Source organism: Salarias fasciatus, chromosome 7 (assembly GCF_902148845.1).
Source record: "Salarias fasciatus chromosome 7, fSalaFa1.1, whole genome shotgun sequence".
NCBI classification, from domain to species: Eukaryota; Metazoa; Chordata; class Actinopteri; order Blenniiformes; family Blenniidae; genus Salarias; species Salarias fasciatus.
The window spans coordinates 21,342,304-21,366,486 of record NC_043751.1 but is presented as its reverse complement, the minus strand read 5'-3'; the positions used below and the strand labels follow the sequence as shown (position 1 = coordinate 21,366,486).

At 43.4% G+C, this 24,183-nt stretch overlaps 1 protein-coding gene across 3 annotated transcripts in view; it reads right to left on the bottom strand.

The window, feature by feature from the left end:
* Positions 1-23,000, bottom strand: part of ano3 (anoctamin 3) — a 32,775-nt gene extending 9,775 nt beyond the window's left edge. The window contains exons 1-10 of one of the 3 annotated variants that reach the window (XM_030096764.1): positions 22,639-23,000; positions 12,195-12,396; positions 9,106-9,241; positions 8,808-8,963; positions 8,609-8,709; positions 8,464-8,508; positions 4,173-4,304; positions 3,459-3,565; positions 849-904; positions 595-716 (exon numbers count right to left, since the gene is read on the bottom strand). In XM_030096764.1, coding sequence (XP_029952624.1) covers positions 595-716; positions 849-904; positions 3,459-3,565; positions 4,173-4,304; positions 8,464-8,508; positions 8,609-8,709; positions 8,808-8,963; positions 9,106-9,241; positions 12,195-12,396; positions 22,639-22,684 — 1,103 coding nt within the window. In that variant the 5' untranslated portion in view covers positions 22,685-23,000. Of the gene's footprint in view, positions 1-594; positions 717-848; positions 905-3,458; positions 3,566-4,172; positions 4,308-8,463; positions 8,509-8,608; positions 8,710-8,807; positions 8,964-9,105; positions 9,242-12,189; positions 12,397-22,638 lie in introns of all 3 variants that reach the window. The other 2 variants (XM_030096763.1, XM_030096762.1) reach the window with 2 other exon arrangements.
* Positions 23,001-24,183: the final 1,183 nt, after the last annotated feature.

Genomic DNA, 24,183 nt, shown 5'->3' with positions numbered 1-24,183 from the left:
TGTATTTCTTACAATGAAACCAGAAGTCGGAGGAGAAACTCTCTTGATGGTTGTATTGAGGTCGTCTTGCACCATAGAATTTTTTCAGATTTCAAACTGATCAAGCCAAGCTAATCATCTCCTGGATTCAGGTATGCATTTCACATCAAACAAGAGTATTCATTATTTATCTACTGCATGCTACCCTTCCAAAAAAAAAAAAAACAAACCAGGTGAATCCTTAACAAAACGAGATCTTTACCTCGCATTAGTGATGATGGAAAAGCGGAGCGTGACAGCTACAGAGGTACTAAAGCAGCAGCAAACTAAAGTGAGCTCAGTCTCAGCTCCTAAAATAGCTCCATCGGTTCAGAAATAACAGATGCAGACAGTGGGGGGGCTGAGGAGTGATAGACGAGCCAGCTCCTCATCAGAGGCCGGCAATCAAGAGGCGCATGCAGCCACACAAATAACTGGGTTAGTCTGTGCTCCATTTAAAGAAGCACCGTGAATATAATTAAAGTGAGACTCGGGATCATAATCAGGACACAGTTGTGTGAATGCTAGCAGAAACTAGCTGGTGATATTTATGATACATGCTTCAAAGCTGATTACCTGATGAGGTCCAGAGGCTGATATTTGTACCAGATCCCCCAGCGGGCCCAGCGCTCATACAGGAGGTGCCTGTGGTTCTGGGCGCCGTGCGTCTTAATAGGATGCCTGCTTTTGTAACCACCCTGTTCACACAAAAGAGTCAGGAGAAGTTTGAGAATCCATCTATATGAACCATTCTCCTTTGGTTTTTGAAAAGGATTGTATAAGTATTTAAATCTGTGCAGCCTTTGAAAAAAAACCAAAAAGAATCTCACCTCGTGCGGAGGAAAGGCCGCCTCATACGTGTTGTTGCCCAATAGCCGGTTGATACCTGCCGCAGAATAAAACAGGTCACATCAAAACACATTAACAATTCAGTTGTGCTATAATTGACAGTAATCTAAATGGAGCATGATGGTGCAGTGGTTTAGCACCTGTGTGTGTGTGTGTGTGTGTGTGTGTGTGTGTGTGTGTGTGTTAGTGCTCTGCTTTTCTCCCTAAACCCAAAGACGTGACTGTGAGCTGAACAGGTGGGTCGGAGCTGTCACTGTGATGGAGCAGCTACCTGTCCAGGCTCTCCCCCCCGGTCCCTTCATTCCGGCCCCCTGTGACCCTGGTCTGGATAAAGCGGGCGGTGAAAATGTGCGAATGGATGGATGGATGGAACCGACAGGCTAGAAACACTCGGGTTAGGACTTCAAATAGCTACAAGCACTTGAAAATTCCATTTTTATTTAAAGGGGCCATATCAAGATTAAACCTATTTTAAAAGGTTGTCCCAGTAAAAATACTGAAAAAATACATCAAAGCAAACATTTTACAGTCTATTTTAAAATCAAGGTTGTGAAAGTCAAACTGTGAACTAATATCACACGTGGCAAATAATTCATGCAAACCCCCTCAGGTCTTTTTCATAAAGGCACTTTGTTATTAACAGCTGTTGGGAATCAAAGACAATAAAAAATATCTGATGTGTGCTAGTCAGAGGCTTTTTTAATTCAAAAGTAAATAAGGTCCCTACTTCAACCTGCAGCTGTCATAACCTTTAGTGTTATAGTTACAGTTGTTTATCACAGCTTAAGGTATGATTATTATATTTAAAATGTGGTGAATACTAGTTTTAAATGCAAATATTTCCCGTTTTAACATGCTTTACTGAAAAAATGGACAAGATGTTAGAAAAGCAAGCATCCCCAAGTCCCAATCAAGGCGTCCCCTAAACTGCAGCCCGGGCACTGGGGAGTGAAAATCACTCCCACTCCCTATCACTCTCCAGCGACTCACTTCAGTTCAGTTTAATTCAGTTCACTTATAAAGGATGGTTTGTATCATATTCATCTCTTGAGACCACACTATTAAAAAAAAAAAAAAAAAAAAAAAAAAAAAAAAACAGCCAAGAAATAATTACCTGCATCCCTTTCTTTGTTTCTCAGCACTAAAACCAGTTTATCACCTCGTGTCATTAACCTGATTGAGCCCATGAGGCTCATAGGGCACAAAACCTCTTTACTTTATTGACATTTCCTGTCATTTTCACTTTCATTGCACATTCAGAACCATGTTTGACCGTCACACAATTATTCCAAATCTCTCAATACACAAGCGCTGTAGGGAAACTGTTATTTTTGCAGGACAAGTGTAGTATTTTGCTTCGTCATCCTTTGACTGAAGCTGTAGATATGGCGAGTGGGAGCCAGAAAAGATGGATTTTGGAGAGGATTTTTCCACTCTTGTGACAGAACTGATCTCATTTGTTGGAAAGCAAAATGGTCAACAGTATTAAAATATTAATATGAAATCCAGCCCAGCGCTTCCAGCCCAAACTTCACTCAGCGACGCATGTTGGCAGCGATTTAGCGACACTGACGGTACTACAAACAGAACAAAACGGCATTGCCCGGACGGAGAGGAGGGGTCAGCCTGGGGCTGGACTAAAGCAGCCACTCACTGGCAGCTCATGTTTTAATCATCCCACAGAAAAGCAGCAAACATTATTCCTCCCACCACCACGCTTATCACTCTGGCTTCAAATTCAATAGAAAAAAAAAAATGAAGCACGTCTTTTTCAGCTGTGAACTCTGCAGCCTTCTCACTGATTACATTCTCCTCAACTCCATCCACCTTTATTCTTTACTGCTTTATCAAACGGAGGCTTGCGGAGAGCTGGAAGCCATCCCAGGCGACTCCGAGGTGAAAGTCGGGTTCCCCTTTAGACAGGAGGTGTTGGGAATTACGCCTTGGAAGGCACCTGATTACTGTAATGCCACCGATATTGGCAACAGAATGCAACAGTAACTCCAGACCTTTACAAAATGAGGCGGCTGGGCTTGCTGCTCATTACTTTTGTGAAAGATGAGAACAGAGAACAGGTGTTCAGGTGACTTTTCCAAATGTTAAATATGCCAAAGTAAACAGCACTATCACTTGTTTCAAATGAAGCCACTTTTCAACGACTGGATGTTGCAGTAACAACAGTTATTCAGTAACAGTAGAGGTCACAATGCGACCTTCAGGCTCGACACTGAACAGAAGACGGCAGCAGTGCCTGAAGCCCGGAGATCAGCGGTGCAGCAGTGAAAGCTCGCTGCCTCATTGAAAGCCAAACAGCATCGTCACGGAATCCACATCACGAGGTGAGTGTGCGCAAACATTCGAGGTAATGTCTGCAGAGATTTTGTGTTAAAATCAAAACAACAGGCTCTGCTAAGATTATTTAAAAGAGAACTGTCATCACAGGCAAGATTTCAGATTGTGATTTTTATAATTATATAGTAATAAGTTATTATTCGTTTGACAGATGAGAACTCCAACCACTAATACGATGCTGGAAATCTTGTTGAGTACGTGAGCAGCGAGGAGAGGAGGAATAAAACACGGTGCTTTACCCATCTTTGACTTTCCGTCCTCGTACTTGGTGCGCTGCAGGACATGATGGACTATTCTGCTTCTGGTGGAGTTGGAAAAGAACGTCTCTCGGTTGTTGATGGTGAAACTGTGAGGAAAAAAACAAAAACAAAACAAAACAAAACAAAACCATTCAGTTATTCATCTTGCTACAATAACATCTCTGTCATCCAGCCAGGACGTGTAATGAGAGCCCAGTCAATAACAATGGCGAGTTCATTAAAACCCAATTCACGGCGTTAAGTTTGTGTTCATCGCAGCGTCATTATGTTCTCTGAAACTGTCCAGGCAGAGACGACGGGGACCAGGGAAAATGACTCACTGACAAATGAGATTAAGATGATCCCTTTTATCACGCACAGGCTTAAAAAATGGACAAGAATGAGAAGGGAGTCAATTATTTCATGCACTATTTTTATATCTTATTTATGATAAAGTTGTCTTCGTTATTCTGCTGGGTGAGTTCAGGCTTCGGGCCATGAAATATACAAAACCACACGTCGCTATATTCATTTTCAATGTTTCTCCGCCGAAGAGCTCCAGACACGGATGGCTGTCATGGATGAAAGGCAAACCAGGAATACAGATCAGGACACATATCGCTAACACTGCCGGTGCCGACGTCTTTATTATGCAACGCTACGTTCCGGGGTTTCTGTCACATCATGTTTGGCGTATGTGCCGAGCCGCCTTACTGGTGCATGCGGGCTCTGCTGAACGGGGCCGTGTAGCAGTCGCTCTCCTCCAAGTCGGGCAGGGCTTCTTTGTCCAGCTTCATGGGATTTCTGGGAAGCCAGCTTTTGATCTGGCGACATCTCAGATGAAACCTGCTGCAGAGAGACGGGATTAACGCCGCAGATTAGCACGGAGATTGTATTCCTTGATGTGAGACGGTGGATTTCAACCTTTCTTCCCCCTCTAGCATTATTATGACGGACGCCAAACCCGCCACCGAAAGCACGTTTGCGCGCACACACACACACACACACACACACACACACACACACACACACACACACACACACACACACACACACGGGCATCGTTTCTTATTTTCATGTTTATGAGTCATGAGCCTCCAGATTGGATTATCACACACTCGCTCCAGTTTAAAGGTTAAGTAGATGTTTCATCATATTTGAAAACTGCACTGGTTTTCTAATGTGCGTTTCCTTTAAAAGGACATAAACTAAAGCCCATATAAATACCCCTGATAGTCTTGGCGAGGCTGTGGGAAGTCACAGCTGTGTTTGGAATTCAACGCTAACGCCCAAGTGTCAGCGGTAATATACTAGCAGATTATGATGCCTGCTATGTTCATTTATGTTTTCCCACGTCCTGATTTCAGAGAGCAAAATTATCTGAATTGCCTGCGAATCTTGATGAGAGGTTGGAGGAAAGAGGAAGACGATTAAGGGGAGGCAGACGAGGCAGGGCACGAACCGTCATCACAGAAAAATGACAAACTGATATGAGCCATAAATCACAATGAACGAGGAGGCAGACAAAGCGAGGCAGCAGACAAATACAGAGTGAGCTACGCCTCCCCTCACATCGCACAATGCCATAATGAATGGGTGGAGCCTACAGGCTGCGCACGTGCACACACACTCTCACACACACACACAGAAAAATCTCTAGTAATATTAGTTGTTTTTAAGATCACATCTTTGTTACTGTGTTGAATAGATTTAAAAATACTTATGCAACATTAAAATCAGCTTGAATAATTTAAACTGAAGACATTAAAGGAAGTTGTTTTGACAGTTTCCATTTGAATCAATTAAATCATCCTTTAATGACACGTCGCCCAAACAGAGGTCTGTATAAACTCCACAAGAACGGAGAAGCCTGTTCTCTCTCTCACGGCTGAGTGGAAAGAATGGGATTCATGTTTTCCTTTCTTCTCTCGTTTGGGAGTTCAACATTCTGTCTGCATAGAACCTTTTTCTCATGTGGTTTCTGATGACTGTGGCTTAATTTGTCAGAAAGTGCGCGAGGCTAATGTGGAAGCGTGAGCACGTACATTCATTTTTTTTTCCATCACCTCCCAGAAGGTCTGCACTTGAATTTCTGTTGAAGTACCAAATGACCTGGGTAGAACGTAACTTTGTCCTTCTCTCCTTGAGAGAACAAACAAATCAAGTCTGTTTCCAAGCTGAATATTTATCCACTTTGAAGATAGCAGCCTAGCAGGTTTTTAACTTGAAGTGCATGGAGGGTTTCCATGTTATTGTAAAACCTTTTACACCCATGCTCTGAAACCCATCATTTATATATGTTTGTTATTTCACGGATTGTTAAATGTCTCATTTCCAGTTTTAATATTACTTTTTCGTGAGTTGTCTCAGCACCACGCACCCAGTTTCTGATCAATCTGTACCATGCATGTGACAGAATATATGAAAAATGAGCCTGAGTACTAATTCTGTGTGACTCATTCTCAAAGGACCCTGAACCTCTGTAAAGAAAAATGTCCTGGCTTTCCGTTCAATGGCTATTGAGCTATTTTGGTCAGGATACATATTTGATCAGACAACAAGCAGTCAGTCCTTTCTCAGATCCATATCGCTGGAGATCTGAGAAAGGAGCTATAAAAAGTGAAGTGCAATTGGCCATGTCTGCTCTGCCTCTGCTGAATGTCTGAGAGGCCTCTGACTAATACTTCAGTCTGATGTGGACTGAACAAATATAAACAGGGCTTCTGGGAGAAATCTTATTGTTTTCAGGGATCCTTGAATGAATGTTGTTATGAAGAAGCGCAGGTACAGCGGCGAGCTGTCACCGCCTCCACTCGGCTCATCTGTTCAGCTTTATGGGAATGCCATTCAGTGACAAACTATTAGTAAACACATGAAGCCTTTTTACCGATCGGGTATGTTTTTCATTTAGGAACGGCGGCTCGATGAAACACCGCTCTGCAGAGAAGATAATAGTTCTCATTCCTCACGGTGACTCAGATCATCCTCACGCATGATTTAGAAGTGCCGCGGAGTGCTTTGTTCTTCGCCGGACAGGTGGGCGAGCGAGCGGTTGTGTCTGTCTGTGGGATTTTTGTCAGCGCTACATGTGCTGCGTGTCACAGTGTGGTTATTAATACACACCGAGTATTTAAGTGTGAAACGATGCAATAAGTTTTTGCTTTCCTCTACGGCGTCCTCTACTTCAGTGCTGAAACATCTTGCTAACTACAGAGTGTCCTCCCACCTATCACTGAATGTTTATTAATCTGCGTGCTGAAAGACAATGAAACGACAGTTTTCCTGCAGTTTTTGTGTCAGACCCACTTTTTTCGATTCGACTGTCTGATCACACAAAAGAGAATGATCTGAGTGGACGGGGTGTGTTTGGTATCAAGTGAACTTTCATTCTGTTGAGCTGAAGCAGAAAATGGTGCAAATTGTAGTTGGCTAGCCAAATCGGAACATCTTCAAAAGTGCAGCTCCTGTGGGCTGTTTCTTGCTTTTATTGCTCAGTGTAGTGGTTTAATGAAGGAAGAAGGGAAAAGGTGGCCAAGGCTCATTCATGCATGTGTGCAGTGAAAGTCGTCCAACAGACAAACAACTGTAGCTCAGACTGACGCAGTAATACGTTTTTGGGAGAAATGTCACAGAATAAAAAGAACATCACAGTTTGTTACATATTGGGCTGATCTGCATCTGGGGTTTTAAAATTATGGCTATGAGACTCAAAACATGTTTGCAGTTAAATGGCATGAAACTGTAGATGCTGCTGTTACATCTAAAGCTGAAAAGACGTTTATTCAAAGCAAAAACACACTGACCTCTCCCATCTCTGCTGATGTTTAAATGTCCTATCATGAATTTGCAAGGTTCACATTCCTGACTGAGGCGGCCTTCATTTGTATGTATTTCTCCATAAAAGAAGCAAAAAATATATGACTACATAAAAATGCAACTAATCCAAAAGCTTGCAAATTGCCGACTTCTAAAGTCCAGTCCAACGTGCTTCAGTTAATGTGCCAGTGAAATTACAAGTACAGCAAATTCTTATGGGAAATATTCAAAGGACGGGTTTTCTGTGGTAGGCTCCTGTCTCTGTTACTCTAACTTGGATAAAGCAGGTTAACTGGATTACCTGAAGGAGCAAGAACACTTTGAAGGAAAAATAATCGCACGCAGATTGTGGCTTCCCATATGTAATGATGAAATGTAATTTCACGGATTTCTCCCTGACTCATTTACATTTCAGCAAAACCCGAGTCTGATTACCATCCACTCAAAACCACCTTCTGCCGGGGCTGAAGCAGCCATAAAGCTCAGTAAATAAAAAATAAATAAACATGCCTCAGAGAATAATCCAGCTGGCGCTCCACCTTAACATAATTGGCAAAGCAATTTAGTTTGCACAGGAAAATAATCTAGTGAAAACAAGACATAATCTTTTGAGCTGATGTTTTACTCGTTGAAAATGTTTGTTGCATATTTTTCCCAGCGACTTCTCGACAGAATCCTTCTGTTAGCATTCCAGAGAGATGAGGAAAAGCTGATCTGCACTGAGCTTGGACAACACTTGAACATCACATCAAAGAAAAGTCCGGCGCTCTAAAAATAGTATGCAAATAAGCCCGTGCAGCACCATTTATCTGGACTGGAAAGCAGTTTATAGAGACGTACAAAGAACAGAATGAGAGAAACGGATTGTGAACAAGCTACGTGGAGGGAATTTTCCTAATTGAGAATATAATTCAAGTTTAAGTTTTCCCATTGATTCCGAAACAGTGATCATAAATTGCATTGTACTGTATCGTATCAAGACTGTGCACAGGTCAATAACGGCTCGACTAAGGCTTCCTTTGTCTCTTTTCGTCACTGGAGTGACTGATAACCTCAATTATAAAACACCATCAGCAGCTCTCCCCCGCTGCTGGGTCTCCATTGTTTTGCTCACAAATTTAGTTAGAGACAATAAAACGTCCTACTTCGCCGGCAAAAAGAAGTAATCCTACACCTCAAATCCACTTACCTGCCCAAGGTTTTGCTCTTCCAGTCTGTGAAGTAGCATTTTTTTCTGAAACAGAGTAGAAACAAATACACGTTGGAGAGACCGCCTGACTTTATTAGCAGCTTCATCAAAGCAACCATCGCACTTTATTCCAACTGCAGTTTACCTGAAAGGCATTCGGATGTTCATCTGCTCGGCGTATTTGCAGAGCGTGTCCCAGGGGGCGTGGACCTTCACGAACATGATGTCATTGTTTGTCAGGGAGGGCTTTTGAAGGAAAGAGGAAACACGAGGCTAAGTCAGTGGGAAAGTTACTTAATCAAGCAAACTGAAAGTCTCCAGGCTTTCAGACCAAACATTTTCACCTCCTTCTCCAGCATCAGGCCCTCGGCTCGGAGGTTCTTCTCGAACGTGCACCTTTTCTCCACCTGCGGACTGGACTTCTTATACACCAGGATGTAGTCGATGCGCTTCTTCCCATCTCGGAAAAACAGCCCCGACGAATCGACTGGATTCTTCCCCTGCAGCAACAAAGTTCGAACTCTGCATTTTAAATGAAGCGGTGCTGAGCAACTGGCTGCTGAAGAACTACTGCAATTTTCCCCTCAAACCCTTTAAAAAAATTAAGGGGGATGAACTGAGAATTACTGTGAGTTCTGGTACCTGAAGTGAATCTGTGCGCGCCTCTAATTTAGCACGGGTGACGGGCTTCTGCAGCAGGAACGGCTCGTCTGCTCGCGTTTCACAGGTACTCACTTCAGTCTCCTCCACGTAGTGATCCTTGCTGTCCTCTGCTGAACACAGACGGCAGAGAGATCAATGAGGTCGTTATCCAACCGGGGAGCAACCGCTCAAAGTATTCCTTCTGTAATAAGCCCTTGTTGCTCGCAGTCAATATTTTATTTAATCTTATGCCAACCATGAAATCAGATCTGAGCTGAGTAGAAATTAAAGATTAAAAATTGAAGCGATTCAAAAAGCGGGCGCCAGCTTCAGGTGTAATTTACCAGAGCGGCGCAACTGCCTTGAAAGAGTGAGGATTTCTTCTTCTTTCCCTTTCTCAATCATAACTCTTTCACCTGATGTGCACAAAAACAAAAACTGTGTGAGGAAAAACAAACAGCCCACCAGGAAGTCATTCCTCTGCCAGCGCTGTGAAAGATCAAACTTCAGATTTGCCAAAAATGTGAGCGTGCGCTCCCGACAAACAATGGCTCCTTCACGACACAATATTTGGAAGTTTTCTCCTCACTTTCAGTGGCATGTGGAATTTGTTGCTTTTAAGAGAGGGGAATGAGAATCACAGTGTAAAATGATAAATCTGTCAGGCTGGAACAAGACGTATTATGACACCCTCAAAGTCCCAGGCTGCGCTCTAATTACATGACATGGGAGATGAAGCATTTCACTGTGCAGCAGCACAAATTGCATCCACTCCAATATATGTGGGGCAAATCTGCTCATTTCTGCACTCAGATGTGTCAAACTTCACCACCACAGGAGCTCCGTGTAACTTTGGACTGAACTTTTGACAGCGCTGTGCTGGAAGAAGGCGTAAGAAGTTAAAATTATCTTGTCTCAACATTAGCTGTGATCCATTTGCAGCAAACATCAGCCGAGCTTAATAGGAGGTGTCTGCTAGATTTGTTAGTGTTTCATCTCAGCTGTGCCATCGCTACTTTTTCTTCATTTAAATATTATTTGTAAAAGCATTTTCTACACAACAAAAATGTGCTGAACAAGATTTGCTATCCAAATACAGATGTAACGATAACATCAGGAGTAAACTGAGGTCAGACAAATACACCCTGCTCTGACAATTCAAAAACAAAGAAGCAACAATAAAGTGTTGGGCTTAGTGCACCGACCACTAGTTCACAAATCTAATCCAGCACGCCCAGGAAAACCTGGGAAATTGATGGCAGTGATGCGTCTTCTTTACAAACATCGGTGTGAATTTTCTCTACACGGAAAGTCAATATAGCCCATTTTGATTTGGAGATAAAAGTGTCAACTGGGCAGAAGAATGAGTCAGAAGTCTGAGCAACATGTGGTGCTGAAACGGCTCCAAAGAGACCGGATGCCAGATCGCGCTGTGCTTTCACTCAGAGACACACTTACAACTCACAAAGGAAGCAAGAGGCTGCAAATCTAAAATAAGTCAAATTATTTAAAAGGTTGAAAATGAAGGCTCACACTGTTCAGTAGCTGGGAAGGTCTGCATGAGATTACAGTCAATGGAAAAATCAATGAGGAAGCATCTATATCGTGATTATAACAGTGTGCAGAGAGATTTCATGCAAATGCTCACTGTAATATCAGATTACCCTAATTTACTTATTCATGGCTTATCAGTTTCCAGAGCAGCGAGATCTCATCAATCACATGCTCTGTACATTAAAAATGATGAAGATGTTGTCATGCGCAGCTAATAACGCTGTGGAAAAATGCAAATAGATCCATATAACGATGATAAAACACAGACATCTGTTCCATTTTGGTTGTGATTCATCCACCCTGACAAACCGGCACACCTGCCACAGGTGGAGAAGCGGTGCAGGGCCGTCCTACATCCTGGGACGGCAGCCCCAGCTCGACGCTTTATCCTCACTTTCTCCTCCTGTCTGCTTCTGCCTCGGGCGAGAAGAGAGCACTGCTTGTGCTGTGCCATTTGCATGAAAATCCCGTGTGTAGATTTCTGTTCCCCATTTTGCACTCGGCGACAAAAGAAAAGGATCGGAGGGTATTTCAAGTTCAAAAAAGGTGCTGCAATAGTTTAGTAAGGGAAGTAAAATTAAGCTTCGACTGTGATGAACCACAGGAAATGCTTGATGATGAATATTGTAATCTTTCACTTTTAAGAAGCATCTTTATGTCCATACAATGTTGTTTTGTTTTTCCACTCTTCCAGCAGTGTTTAAATAATAATCTCTGAGCCTCTAAAAGTGCAACAGACAGCTGTGACGTTCCGCACCGTCTCCCTCAACACCGACCCAGTCTGCTCAATCAATATTATTATCAGGCCCTAAATGTCAGCAGGATTAGGAAAACCTGCACAGGAATGAGCTTCGCTTCTGCAAAAACAAACATTTAATAATTATTACAGTGTGTGAGCAGGATAATTATACGCATGCTTGAGACAATAAGTCAATACAGGCAGTAGTTTAAAAATGAATTACCGATTTGGATCCAATGTGCGAGATGTTCTTGTCAAAATGTAAACTTAATTGTGTGTTTGTGTCAGAGACTTGATGCTCCCTCTGCTGTAAAATTAATCAGCATCAGTTTTGAGATGAAGCGCTTGAATATTTTAAATACATGTTGGGAAGAAACCTAAAAATGTTCAATTGTGGAAATTGTGGAAAGTGGCTGTATACATGCAAATGCACATATTGTTACTTTGCCCCCCCACCCAAAAAAAAAAAAAAACATGACATGCCTTTTTTCAAAAACACTTCTTCCATTCAGTGTACCCGACTAATGCATTTCACTTCACTTACTCGAGATGCAATGCTCATGTTCACCGTTTCATGAAACCAGTGCAGACAGAGCATCTACAATTTTAAGCACTGTCCCGGTGCAGCTGCCAAATATCATTAAAATTTCACTGAAATCCAGCGAGTGTGTGTCCTTTGAGCTGTAAAACTTGGATATCTTGGCTATTAAGGTAAATATTCTGTCATAAGTGAAGCGTCTGAGCCCATAATGGATACAGAAAGTCTTTCAAGTCTGTTAAGCTGGACTCACCTGTGTGTGGGGGGAGGAGGCTGCAGGAGGTGCTGATGCTCTGACTCAGAGCCTCCACCTCTGGTTTGGGCTCCGGACTCAGAGGCACAGACAGGAAGTGGTTGAGGTTGATGGGATGAGTCTGACTCTGGGCCAGGCAGGGCAGGCTGCGGCGAGACGGCTTCAGGCTCTTCTCCTTCAGGATCTCGCTGATGCTGGTGTGCATGCCTTTAGAAAAAAACAAACAAAACAAACATGAGCTGTTGTAGCAAATCACAGTACTTAACATTGTGAAGGAGAAATGTCACATGATTAGGGCCTGACAGCAGGGATGTGACTGGATGCTGTCAGACAGCTGGTTGAGTCACATCTGATTGAATGGAAAAAAAAATATGATAAAGTTTGAAAGGGAGGCTGCAGTCTACAGGGTGAGCAATGCTGTCAGTGAGTGGTGTGACGCAGATCTGTGGCTCTTGAACAGCAACTCTGATGACCTTCTTTAGGGTAACGCAGCTTCAAGTACACCTTTACATCAGAGAAATCTAAATAAACGAGAAGAATACATTATTATACAAACAAAAGTGCGATTTCAGCACTTCTGTGCGACACTGTGTTGAGCAGTCTTGATTATTCAGGAGCTTCATTATATTTTGATTTCATAGAAAAGCACATTCCGGCAGGAGGACGGGGATGGCACAGCAATAACCACACACAATAAACATCCACAGCTGTGGATCTCTGTCTTCTGGGTGACATTCACATTTGAGCTTTATAAGACTTGCTTGAGGTGATACAGCAGCAGCATGTTTCCACAAAACTATTTCTATTTTTATTGTCTTTTTGGTCATTTGATTGTATTTTTTTCCATCTTATTGTCTGCACATTGCAAATGAATGCATACTGCAAATGAACACATAGTGACAGATTGAGAGAACGTAAACAGAAAAAGGGAAATAAGCCTTATAAACTTGTTCCCACAGCCAATCTGTGCAGTGTGTAGGCGGGAGAAAGCGAGGGAGAAATCCCTTCAGTCATCAACAAGCTGATCCTGTTACAGGCTACAGTGCTGGTGAGAATACCTGTCCTTCGTAGAGGAGTGCATTAAAACCAGCAGCACTCCCACTCCATCACATTACAGTCTGCTCAAGGCATGCAGCACGAGGGTGCGTCACACACGTGCACGGAACAGCACGAGCACCGATATAACCAAGATGCTCTCTCATTAGCATGTCATTGATTATTAATACTACTGGAGGTCATTTAATGAAAGAGATAATAGATAATGGAGACAATACTGGGATGAATGAGCTGTAAGGCGAGTCTCGGAGGTCAATGGCGATGATGAACGTCCGGCAGCGGACGCTGGCGCGGGACATCGTCCCCGACCTTCCCATCAGGCAGCCGCTTCACTGCCGCAGCATATCCTGACACATTTATTCATGAAATGGAGACGCTCCCCTCTCGATGGGAACGTGACTTACTTTCCTCTCCGCTGAGGAATTCTCTCAGTGACCTTCCCCGAAACATTGGGATCAAACATGAATTGATAATTCGCTCGGCACCCCGAGGTCCCCCCGCACAGCCAGCCAAGCAATAACTCATTTTTCTGACACTGATCTCGGAGGGATTTCCCTCTGCTGTTGGGTGAGAATGGAGAGAAAGAAGAAAATCCGAGCTTCGAGACTCAAGGGAACCACTAAGCATTCTATTTATTTCCTGCGTCGCCCCACAGATATGGAATAAACGAAAACTGTGAGCTTCTGCTCGAATAAATGATGAATATTCGGCAGCATAAAAAAATCTATTGGATCTGATGTGTATTATTCATAAGCCTGAAGTTGAAATTGTCTCTTCACAGACATAAGTCTTCAAGATTCTCACATATAAATCTCTGTTTAGTCAGCAGTTTGAACAGAATGTGCAAAGTGTAAATAGATCTAGTTACTTACGCTCTCTCTTTTTTTATTAAGAGCTGAAACAATTCTTGTTTTCCTCCTGCCTCACCACAACACAAATACTCAGCTCCTCCTCATTTCTTCAATCAATTTCAATAAATCCTATAATTCATATGAACAATGAGCTGCAGGTTGTTTCGCTGTTATTTATGAATTAAAAAAAAAAAAAGCCTGTTACATCTGCTGTGGCATTTCAGACAACAGAAAGTTTATGGTCCACTGAGCAGGAAGGGTCTGTTTCTCTCAGCTACGAGCTGAAGCCACGATGCCATGTTTTGCTTTATGACTGAGTAAATCAGTGGGAGCTGGGAGCTGACACCAAAGTGGCCACAGGCCCTAAAGCGCCATAATTTCCCAGTCTCCCTGGATTAACCCAAAAAACTCCCGAAGCCTTGATGTGTGTTTATCAGATACAACCGTCCAGCAAGAAAACTGTGCCTGTGATTTATATATCGATGCACTGAGAATGTCTCTTGATATACATTTGATCTAACTGGTACATTTAATGCTCTGGATGTTTCCAACAGATGCCGGCGAAGCTCAGCATGTCTGAGATGATAGGAGCAGGCAGAGTTAATGGGTCTGCTGGGACGCCATGCGTTGCTCCCAGAGGACTCAAAGTCTAAAACAGAGCCACAAATTGGATGACGTATTGCATACGTGGTGCAAAAAATGCTTCAAATGAAATTTTTGGAGAACATGCAAGAAGTTGTTAGGCCTCAGACTTTCCAGATATCGGATATGATAACAGCTATCTGACAATCGCAGGCCTGCTTCCAGGATTCCTGGCCTCCTTTTCCCGGGCAGGCGGACTGGATGAACCCCGTCGCGGCGCCGGGGCAGCGGTGCGGATACCTTCTGAGGATGAGGCATTGTGTAAGTCGACATAAAGGGTTTTCTCTAATGTCAAATCCCTTCTTTAATCTGGCTGCGGCGCTGGCTAAAACTGGTTTATGCGGAGAAAGTTAATCCTGTGTGTGCGCGGCCGCGCTTACATGTGCATGTGTGCGAGTCAGCGCAGGAGTCGGTGTGTATCCATGGAAAGGTGTGAGGCGATGCTGTTAAAAACACCTCCAAGTTTTCCTCTGCGCCGGCGTAACGCGATGACGAGCCTGCGTGAGCGCTCACACACACACACACACACACACACACACACACACACACACACACACACACACACACACACACACACACACACACACACACACACACACACACACACACACACACACACACACACACACACACACACACACACACACGTACGCACGCCCACTCGGCCTCATGTGACACGGCGCTGGACGCGTTTCAGGGAAGGTCGTGATCTGGGATTTGGATTTCTCCTGTGCAGCTTGTCCATGACGGTCGACTGATGCAGGATTAATGGATTTTTGTTGCTCTGTGCATGTGTGTGGGTATGATAATGTACACACTGCTGGGATTGTATACTTTACTCTCGCCCGCAAGTATTTGTTGAACAAATCAAGAACGGAGGTGGTTTATCAGTTCGTCATGCTTCTCTTGATTATTTCAGTCCTTATGCGATTCGTCTGGCGTATTGCTGGCAGAGCCACCGCTCCATCACTCTGTGTGAAATCGACTTGGGGCCAGCTGGAAGAACAAACATTTAATTTAATAATTGCCGTGGGTTTTATAATCACGTCCAAAGCTGTTAGATATTTGAAAAAGTAACGCAGTGTGGCTGAACGGAGCTGAAACTATCAGTAATATTATTTTAGGTCAAATTTGTCCACAAACAGTGAAATAAGCTCACGGAGTTTTCTGCAAAGACATTGCAAGAAGGGAATTCAGGTCAGTGGGCTGCTTCCCATCAAGACTCCATGTTTCCCTATTCTATAACTTCAATTATTCATTCATGTTCAGCACAGAGCACTTCGATCATCACAGCTTTCAGCTGAGGAGCCCTCTGCTTCCAGACATTTTTAAACACAGCACACATCATTATTCTCATCTCAAGGCAGAAACCATTTCAGGGGAACGTGCTGCGGTCCCAGAGAAGCCCACCTGCAACGCCGCTATTATACATTCACAAAAATTATTGTACAAAGACAGAGAAGACGGTTCGTGCCAGACCGACTCATCCGAGAATAGAGCGATACCTCAAGAAAATTTTATATTTAGAGTCACTCCATCCATCCATTCATTCAGCTTGTAAGGCAAACAGTGACATTTTCTGTACAATATTGAAGTTTGCCTTTATTTCAGACCATTTGATCTCTCTTGTTTTTGTAACTGTGTGACAAACAGCAATCTTGAGTGTTTCTCCTCTTTATTGATCTTGTGTTTCTTCACTTCAGCCTTACTTCAGGTGTTATAGCCACCGACTGACAGGATGCTGCAGGTTGGAAACATTTTTCTCCCCACACCCCATCCTGCAGAGTGAAGCCACTTCACCCTTAACAGAGACTCCTGCATTGGGTTTTTTTTTTTTTTTTTTTTTTTTTGGTTTGTCTATTTTGATAGAAACCTATGGCATAAAAACAAACCCTGGTAAGAATATTCTGTGAAAGGTGCTGATGCTCGGTGTTTTTCTTGCAGAAAGTTCTTTGCTCATGCATCATCAGATTTGACATTTGCAGTTAAATGCTTCAGAGGCGAAACGGGAATGAAGAGATACACCTCCTCCAGGGAGCGTGCAGAGAGTGGAAATCTGCAATCTCACAACAAGTATTACCAAGCCGGTCAAATGAAAGCACATTCACTCTAGTATATACAGCGCGAGGAAGACTTGGTAATGTCTGAGAGCAGACGGGGTTCAGAGAGTCTTTCAGATCGGGTTTCAAGAGAAATAACGTCCATCAACAAGGCTTTAAGGGATTTACTCAGAATCTGAAACATCTTGTACATCAGTAGTTTGCGCTGAGAGTCAGGTGGGCTCCACTCAGGTGTTTATTCGAAAAGAGTTTGACCAAGTATCGTCCAACAGCAGAGCTCATCCTGAAATCCTTTCAGAGTTAAGATGTGTTGAAAGCCCGGCGTCATTTCCAGGAAAAACAAACAAACAAGGACAAAGATATGAAGTCTCCTGAGAACAACATCTAAGCCCAGCTTTAGATATCAATTTTTAAATCGGATACTGGAGCAAAGCAAACAGACTGAGCCTTCAAACAGCTGCCCTTGCTTTGAACACTGTACATCCAATCTCTGCACATAAAAGACGGCTCATGGAGGAGTCGTGTCGGGACTCAGAGCAGACGGCGGATGCTGAATACCTCCGGAGAAGGTGACAGTGTTCTGAAAACAAAAACTTGGATGACCTGTTTGTGGGGCGAACAAGAGAAAACAGATCCGCTGCCTGACTCGACCCGTACGGGGACAACGATCCGATGGCGACGCATGGAACATGCTGCCACCTCTAATCTGATCAACCTTCACACTTTTCATTGGGACTAAGTCAGCTGACACATGTCAACGGACATGTAGCGTCACAATGTCAGACACATTCACTAGTTTGGATTGAAAGAAAACACACTTGATGGAATGAGTGATTTTGTTTGGCGCCGTTTAGTCTGCTTATGATTCTGTTAAATGGCTAATTACAAAAAGATTAAATGAATCAAGCAACCAAGCAGACACATTCAACCAAACATTAACAGTGGAAAATGAAGTTAAGTATGTCTTCTTTGCAAATAAAAACAATAAACTCATCCAGCAAAGAAACAATGAATGAATAAATAAATATATTTATTTAACAATTAAAATGTTAATTTCTCCTTGATATGCTTACGAACTATCGATACTAGAGATGTTAGTCTTCTCTACATTTTTAAATGGATTTTGGTTGCCAAGGTTAACTGTTGGTACCATTTTGTCTGCTAAAAATCCTGAATCACACAGCGTATAGCATACTGTCACTGCGCAATCCTCACAAACACACTGGCAGGCCGAGAAAAATGGACATTTAAAACACTCTTCATTATTCCTCAAAGTGTTTAATGTTGCCCTGACCTGAGGGCTCCTTGCATAATGTGAGCAGTCGTTTTCTACTTGACTGAGCACTGAAAAAGCAAGTTACAGTCCGACACCCTCCAAGCGCTCTCTGAATTCAGATGGCTTGACCAAAGGAATTGAAAAATACCAAGAAAAGACAGTTTGCAGAGTGTATCCACTGCAGCAGTTCACTAAGTTCATACTATTTTTTCTTTTTTGAATATTAGCTGTGTCCCTGAACAATTTACACATTCTAAATGGCTGAAAGCAGTGCGATGGTTTGTTTTAAATAAACACTGATACCCAGCAACAGATCCTCTGAGCTTCACTTGATGCAAAACACTGTTCCTGGGGCAAGTATTACAAAAAAAATGTAAGTTTTAATTTCACTACAGTGTCACTACAGTTTTGAAGCTACAAAACAGCAAACTGATGTTGCATTAATCACAAAACAAAATACAAAAACAAACAAATGAGATTTCAAAGTCGTAACCCAGACAAACAAAAGGAGGGTTAATGAGGCTCATCAGGTCTTCGGACGGCACAGCAGCAGGACCGAGGCGATGCCTCTCCTGCAGAAACAGTTTCCAGGCACTCCGATCGTTGCCTCGTCCTCCGCCTGGCAGCATATCAAACAACATATACACTCAGCTGAGTTCACACGGAGTGTAAAGAACGACGTTTAGCAAGAACTGAGCAAGCAGCTCCGATGGAGAGCACTTGAGATGCACCGGTAACAGAACTGCAGTAGTTTTATAGAGACAGCACGAGCAAGATGCAGAAAATGTGTGGATTGTTGATTGGAGTAATTCAAGAAATACAAAAAAATAAATAAATCAGAAATGTTGTGTTTGGTTGACATAACTGAATCGGACTCAGACAGGTGAACAGACACAATGCATCATCAAAAATTTTACCAGTTTTCCAGAAATTACTTTCATTTTTTGACAAATAGAGGGGCTAACAATAAAAATCTAATTTAGAGTAAATTCAAATCCACTATGCTTGGCTTGAATTAATTTCATTCCAAAGAAAATTTAGAGGATTTTCCTGAAATTGGCCCTAGTTAAGTTCCTGCAGTACATTCAAGAAAAAGACAACATTGCATCATAGTAGGGGTTGAGAGACAGAAATAGAGCTATTAATCCCGTCATTGATAGCTTTTTTTTAAACTATAATTCATATGATTAAAACAGCTATATCTTAGCAACTAAGTGAGATTAAAATATCTGAAAAGCGGAGCTGTCAAACCTCCTTCAGTAGTTTTATATTAAGTGCTTTGCACTCTGACGAACAGGTGAGAAAAGCATCGATATAAACACAGAAAAATAGCTTTGAGGTGATGCTTCGGCTTCACACACGCCGCTGCCTGTTGCAGTGTGTCTGTCACGTGCAGCGGAGCCAGACAGCCTGACCGTGAACACACCTCAGGGCAGATGGCACTTTTTTTTTTTTTTTTTGCCCGCGGTTCAGGCCGGCTATTATTCAATCCTGGCGCAACCTCTGGGCTTGCGTCATTTGAGGAGATTAAACATCTTCCTCCGTTTTAAATCTGTATATTTCCCAGTGTGCCGTAACGTCACACTATCTTCTTATGCGCACTGATTGCTTGTGTTTTGTGCGACGTCACAGGATTTTCTGCAAAGCCTGTGCTGCGTCGGTGCATCGTGCCCACCTCGTGAGGGGAGGCCTGCGGACGGCGCTGCGCTCGGCACACACTGCAAACTTCACAACGGCCCTCTCGGGTCAGACAAGGCCCCATATCAACAGGCTCTGTGGCTTTTTTTTTTTTTTTTTCAAAAAAGTGATTAAACATCTCTGAGCTTCAGGAGAACTGCTTGTATTGTTCAGATAACCTAGCAACAAAGCAAGAACAGACTATTCAAAGACTCAGAGTGTAAAAGCTGAGAATTGAGACACTTTACTCACACATGCAGAACAAAGGAGGCTGTTCTGTCTTTTTTTTTTAAACAAGCTCTTCATGTGTGACTCTCGCAAAACATGATGATGAACTCGGTCTGACGTCAGCCTCAAATCCCTCAGCGACCTGTTTAGAGATCTAATATATGGACCATATAGTATATCTGTTCTCTTCAACTCTGTCCCGAAATTAAAGTCGGAATCTATAAAACCATCTGCCTGCTTGCATAAGAGGACAGGTGGCCTGCCTCGGACTGTGCAGGCAAAAGGTTCACACACACACACACACGCACACAGAAACATCTACCGTAGAAAACTGCAAAACTGCAGTCGAACAGAGGATAGCCTCAGTCGTGCAGAAGCCACCCACCAACAAGCAGGAGCACAAACAACATCCAAAGCCCCTTGTTTCTGAGCCACTGAGGGATGCTGGGTTTGAAAAAAAAAAAAAAAAAATCACTAATTCCACAGGGAAGATGAGCAGATATTGTTTCACAGAAACTATCGACTCCCCTAAAAACTGTAAGAGAATTTGGCTGCTACGACTAAACGGTGCACAACAAAGTATGTAATAATACCAGCAAAAGCACAAAGCTTTGCTGAAGGCTCAAGTCTTTGACTGAAGAAGTGAGCTTCATTTAAAACTCGCTGATGCAAAGGCTTCACTGTGTCAAAAAGTCTCAACAGCATTTAGCATCATGAAACTGAGTTCTCGAGCCGTCTGCCAGAGAAGAAATCAGAAAGTAATATCAGATGGTTCTGAGTCATGTTTGTTTTCCTTTCTGTTGCTTGTGACGAGTGATGGATTATTTTAAAACAAGGGGGATGAATATTTTCACCATCATCTTATATTTAGTCTCAAAATCTGCTCTTTTTCTGAGTCTCTTTGTTCTGTTGTTGACCAAGAAAGTTCTTTCAGCTGCAGTTCAGTCAATTTCCTCTTAGGAAAACTTAGAGGGAAAGATTTATCTGTTTTCTGATTGGCTCCACGTTGATAAAGACTTGGCTGCAGAAACACAGGAGAAGCCCAGACATACAGTAAATCTCTAGTCAACTCTCAAATGGCGAACAAGCATTTTCCAGCTTGAAGTCATTTCACGCTGGTTGTGTTTGAGAAAGTGCTGCATAATATCGGAATTTTTGCTTCAGCAGGACTTTAAGAGCCAGAATTTATCCCAGGTTTTTTCTTCCGATTTAATGGAGCACTTAGCACTCACTAAAATATGAAGTAGGCCCTCCAGCTTGTAGCCATATAAATCAGATATCGTCTTCTGCTGCACATGTCCAGTTGGCTGAAATGAGAGGTTTTAATTTGAATTATTCTGATTTAGAGAATCAAGCGCTTGTGCATTTCAGGATTATCTTGAGAATTTAATGCAACTTCATATTGATCTGGGTCACAGCAGAAGATTTAGACCTTTATAAAAAAGAGATTTTGTTTGTTTCTCTGCACAAAGAGAAGTGCACAAAGCCACAGAACAGCAAACACCCTCCTCAGCATATTCAGCCCTGAGATTTGGAGCGGCTCGGTTCAGCATCCTCTCATCAGAAGCCAGAGGATAGACCTTCTCGCCGCCTCCTCCGAGCACCTGAGCACAAAGAGGTGACTGCTCCCTGTTTATGAGTCTGAGTCAGTCTGAAAAACAACACCTTCCTTCACCGGGCTTCTAAATTTAGACAGCCTGAAACACAAAGCATGAAAAGAGGGACTGATTTTCTCTGAGGAGCCCTGCTTCAGTCCCCCGCGCCCCAAAATAAACCCCACCGCTGGCCAGACGGTGTAATGTCACACCGCGCTGAAGCAGTGGGTTTATTTGAAGACATGGATAAATATGCAGCAAAATGTGCAAAGACTGAGCACCTTCAACTTTAAAGTGCAGTTTGGCGCAGTCTAAATTGCCCTCCACCCAACACACACGCACTAATGTAGGATGTTGATCATCTCTCATGACTTTTTCAATGTTGCTGCGAGGAGAGGTGTACTTCCATCTCACTGCATTACAGGAACTTTTAACAGCATCGGATCATTTATTTTATATTACAGCCGGGACCTTAAAGGCTGAGTGCTGCTATTCCTGACAGGTTGCAGGGCAGGCAGAAGCGACTTTACCTTCAAGCACAAACTATTTCACATCGTGCGCCTGATGGCTTTGTATGGAAGCAGCTTGTATTTTCCCCTGGAAGCAACAACATAAAGCCAGTGATTACAGCCTTTTAAGCAGATCTCTGGAAGCTCATGCACACAGGCTCTGCAACTCCAAACACTCCTCGAATAATCTCTCTCAGTATTAGTATTGCTTTCTCATCCTCTGTGTACTATTAGACTTCCACTTTTGTTTAATGATTTTAAAAGAGTCTGCTATTTTAAGCTATTTATAATGACTAGAATTAGAAACAGCCACACACCTGTGATTATGCTACTTTGGTTCAGCTGAACCTTAATTGCAACATAAAGAAGGAAACAGAGGACGGGGCTCACGGTCTTCACCCCAGGAGGATGCAAAAAAACCTCCAACTCTGCGCCACACGCGCACGGAGTGCACAGAGCTTCACCTTCGGCGCGCAAACTACTCCACAAGACAGCAAAAAAGTCCGCACACGCGGAGGCTGAATTTCCACGCGCGCACAGCGGAGGAGAACCAACCTTTCTGCTGCTTGAAGGACTGGATGGAGCCCGAGTGGTGCACCATGGCGGCGGTCGGCGGGTTCCGGGCGGTTCTGCTTCAAATCCGCGGTTCGGAGGCGCAGAGCGGGACGGGACCGGGGGAAGTGCGGCGGGCTTGAGTCGGCGCTCCCTCTGCTCCCATCCTGCCAGGCGATCTCCCGGGCGATGCGCAAACCCCAGCAACACCTGTCTCAGCTCCGCATGCTCCCCCCCCCCCCCTCCCCCTCCCCCTCCTCCTCCTCCTCCTCCTCCATCCACGGCTGTTGTCATGGTGACGGACGGGAGGGGAGGTCCTGAGATGGACACGTCCTCCTCCGTCCTGATTTACTGGCTCCAAATAAGCTGCGGGAAATCACCCGGGCCAGCGCGTGTCCAATGGACCGACAAGGACGCGCACGGATCCCGCCGTCAGTCCTCACAGCGGGAGCGCAGACATTCCTCAAGGGCAGGAAGGGGGGGTGGGGGGGTGGGGGGGGGGGGGGGGGGGGGGGGGGGGGTCTGGCAGCGCAATGCAACAATTTTCTTTTTTTTTTTTTTTTTTTTTATTAAACTTTGCTTTTGTTTTTGTTGTTTCAGCAGATCAGTGTCAAACATAGGGCCCGTGGGCCAAAACCACCCCGCAAGATGCTCCAATCTGGTCTGTCAAACCACCAAGCAAATGGCAAAAAACTTCAAAGAAAACATGGATTTTTTTTTTTAATACACAAATTTAACAGAACTGCAGCAGACACAACACAGCACTGAGACCTGAGCAGATATCGGTAAGCTGGTTACATCATTGTTATCAAACTGGCATTAGCCCCAGAGTCAGGCTGTCAGGCTGAGTTTGTAAAAACATCCATAATGCAATAGTTGAAGGATTAGCTTTTTGGGGACATTTCAGTGTATTTTGCGCCATCACGCATACACTGCTCCACAACAAAGAAACAATATTGAAGCTTAAATTCAAAGGTTAATCTGAAATAAAAGATGAAATATTGGCTGTTTGTGGTCCGTTGACACCCCAGCTTAGATGTTTTGTGATCGTCTTTCAAGAATTTCCCTCTGGAATTTATAAAATATTTCTGTTCTGACCCTCCCTCTGCTCTCTAGCGACTTGTCCAAGTATCGCTCAGCACCTCTGAACTGGACCAGCCTGAAGTGGAGGGGGTATTATAAAAGATGTGTGTTGTCTCCTCCCTTCAAATATTTCCTTTTTATATACACTTGTTTATTTTCTTGAAGTTGTTTTTAAAGCCAGTTCCCTCAATTTCGGGAATCACTCCAATAAATTTTAATGCCATGTTTTCTTTCATTGCTGCGTCACCAGAAGCTCACAGGTTTCCAATCGCCGCTGCGCAAGACCTTGAACCCTCAACTGCTCCAGTTGTACCAGGAAGGGCACCCAGCGTAAAACTTGTGCCAACTAACATCCTCTGTCTTGACTGATTTGATCTCTGGGGAAACCTCCTGTCAAACAGTTTGAAATGTATCGAATTGCGTGACACATGCCGTATTGATGAAGCATGATTGGCTGGCGAATTA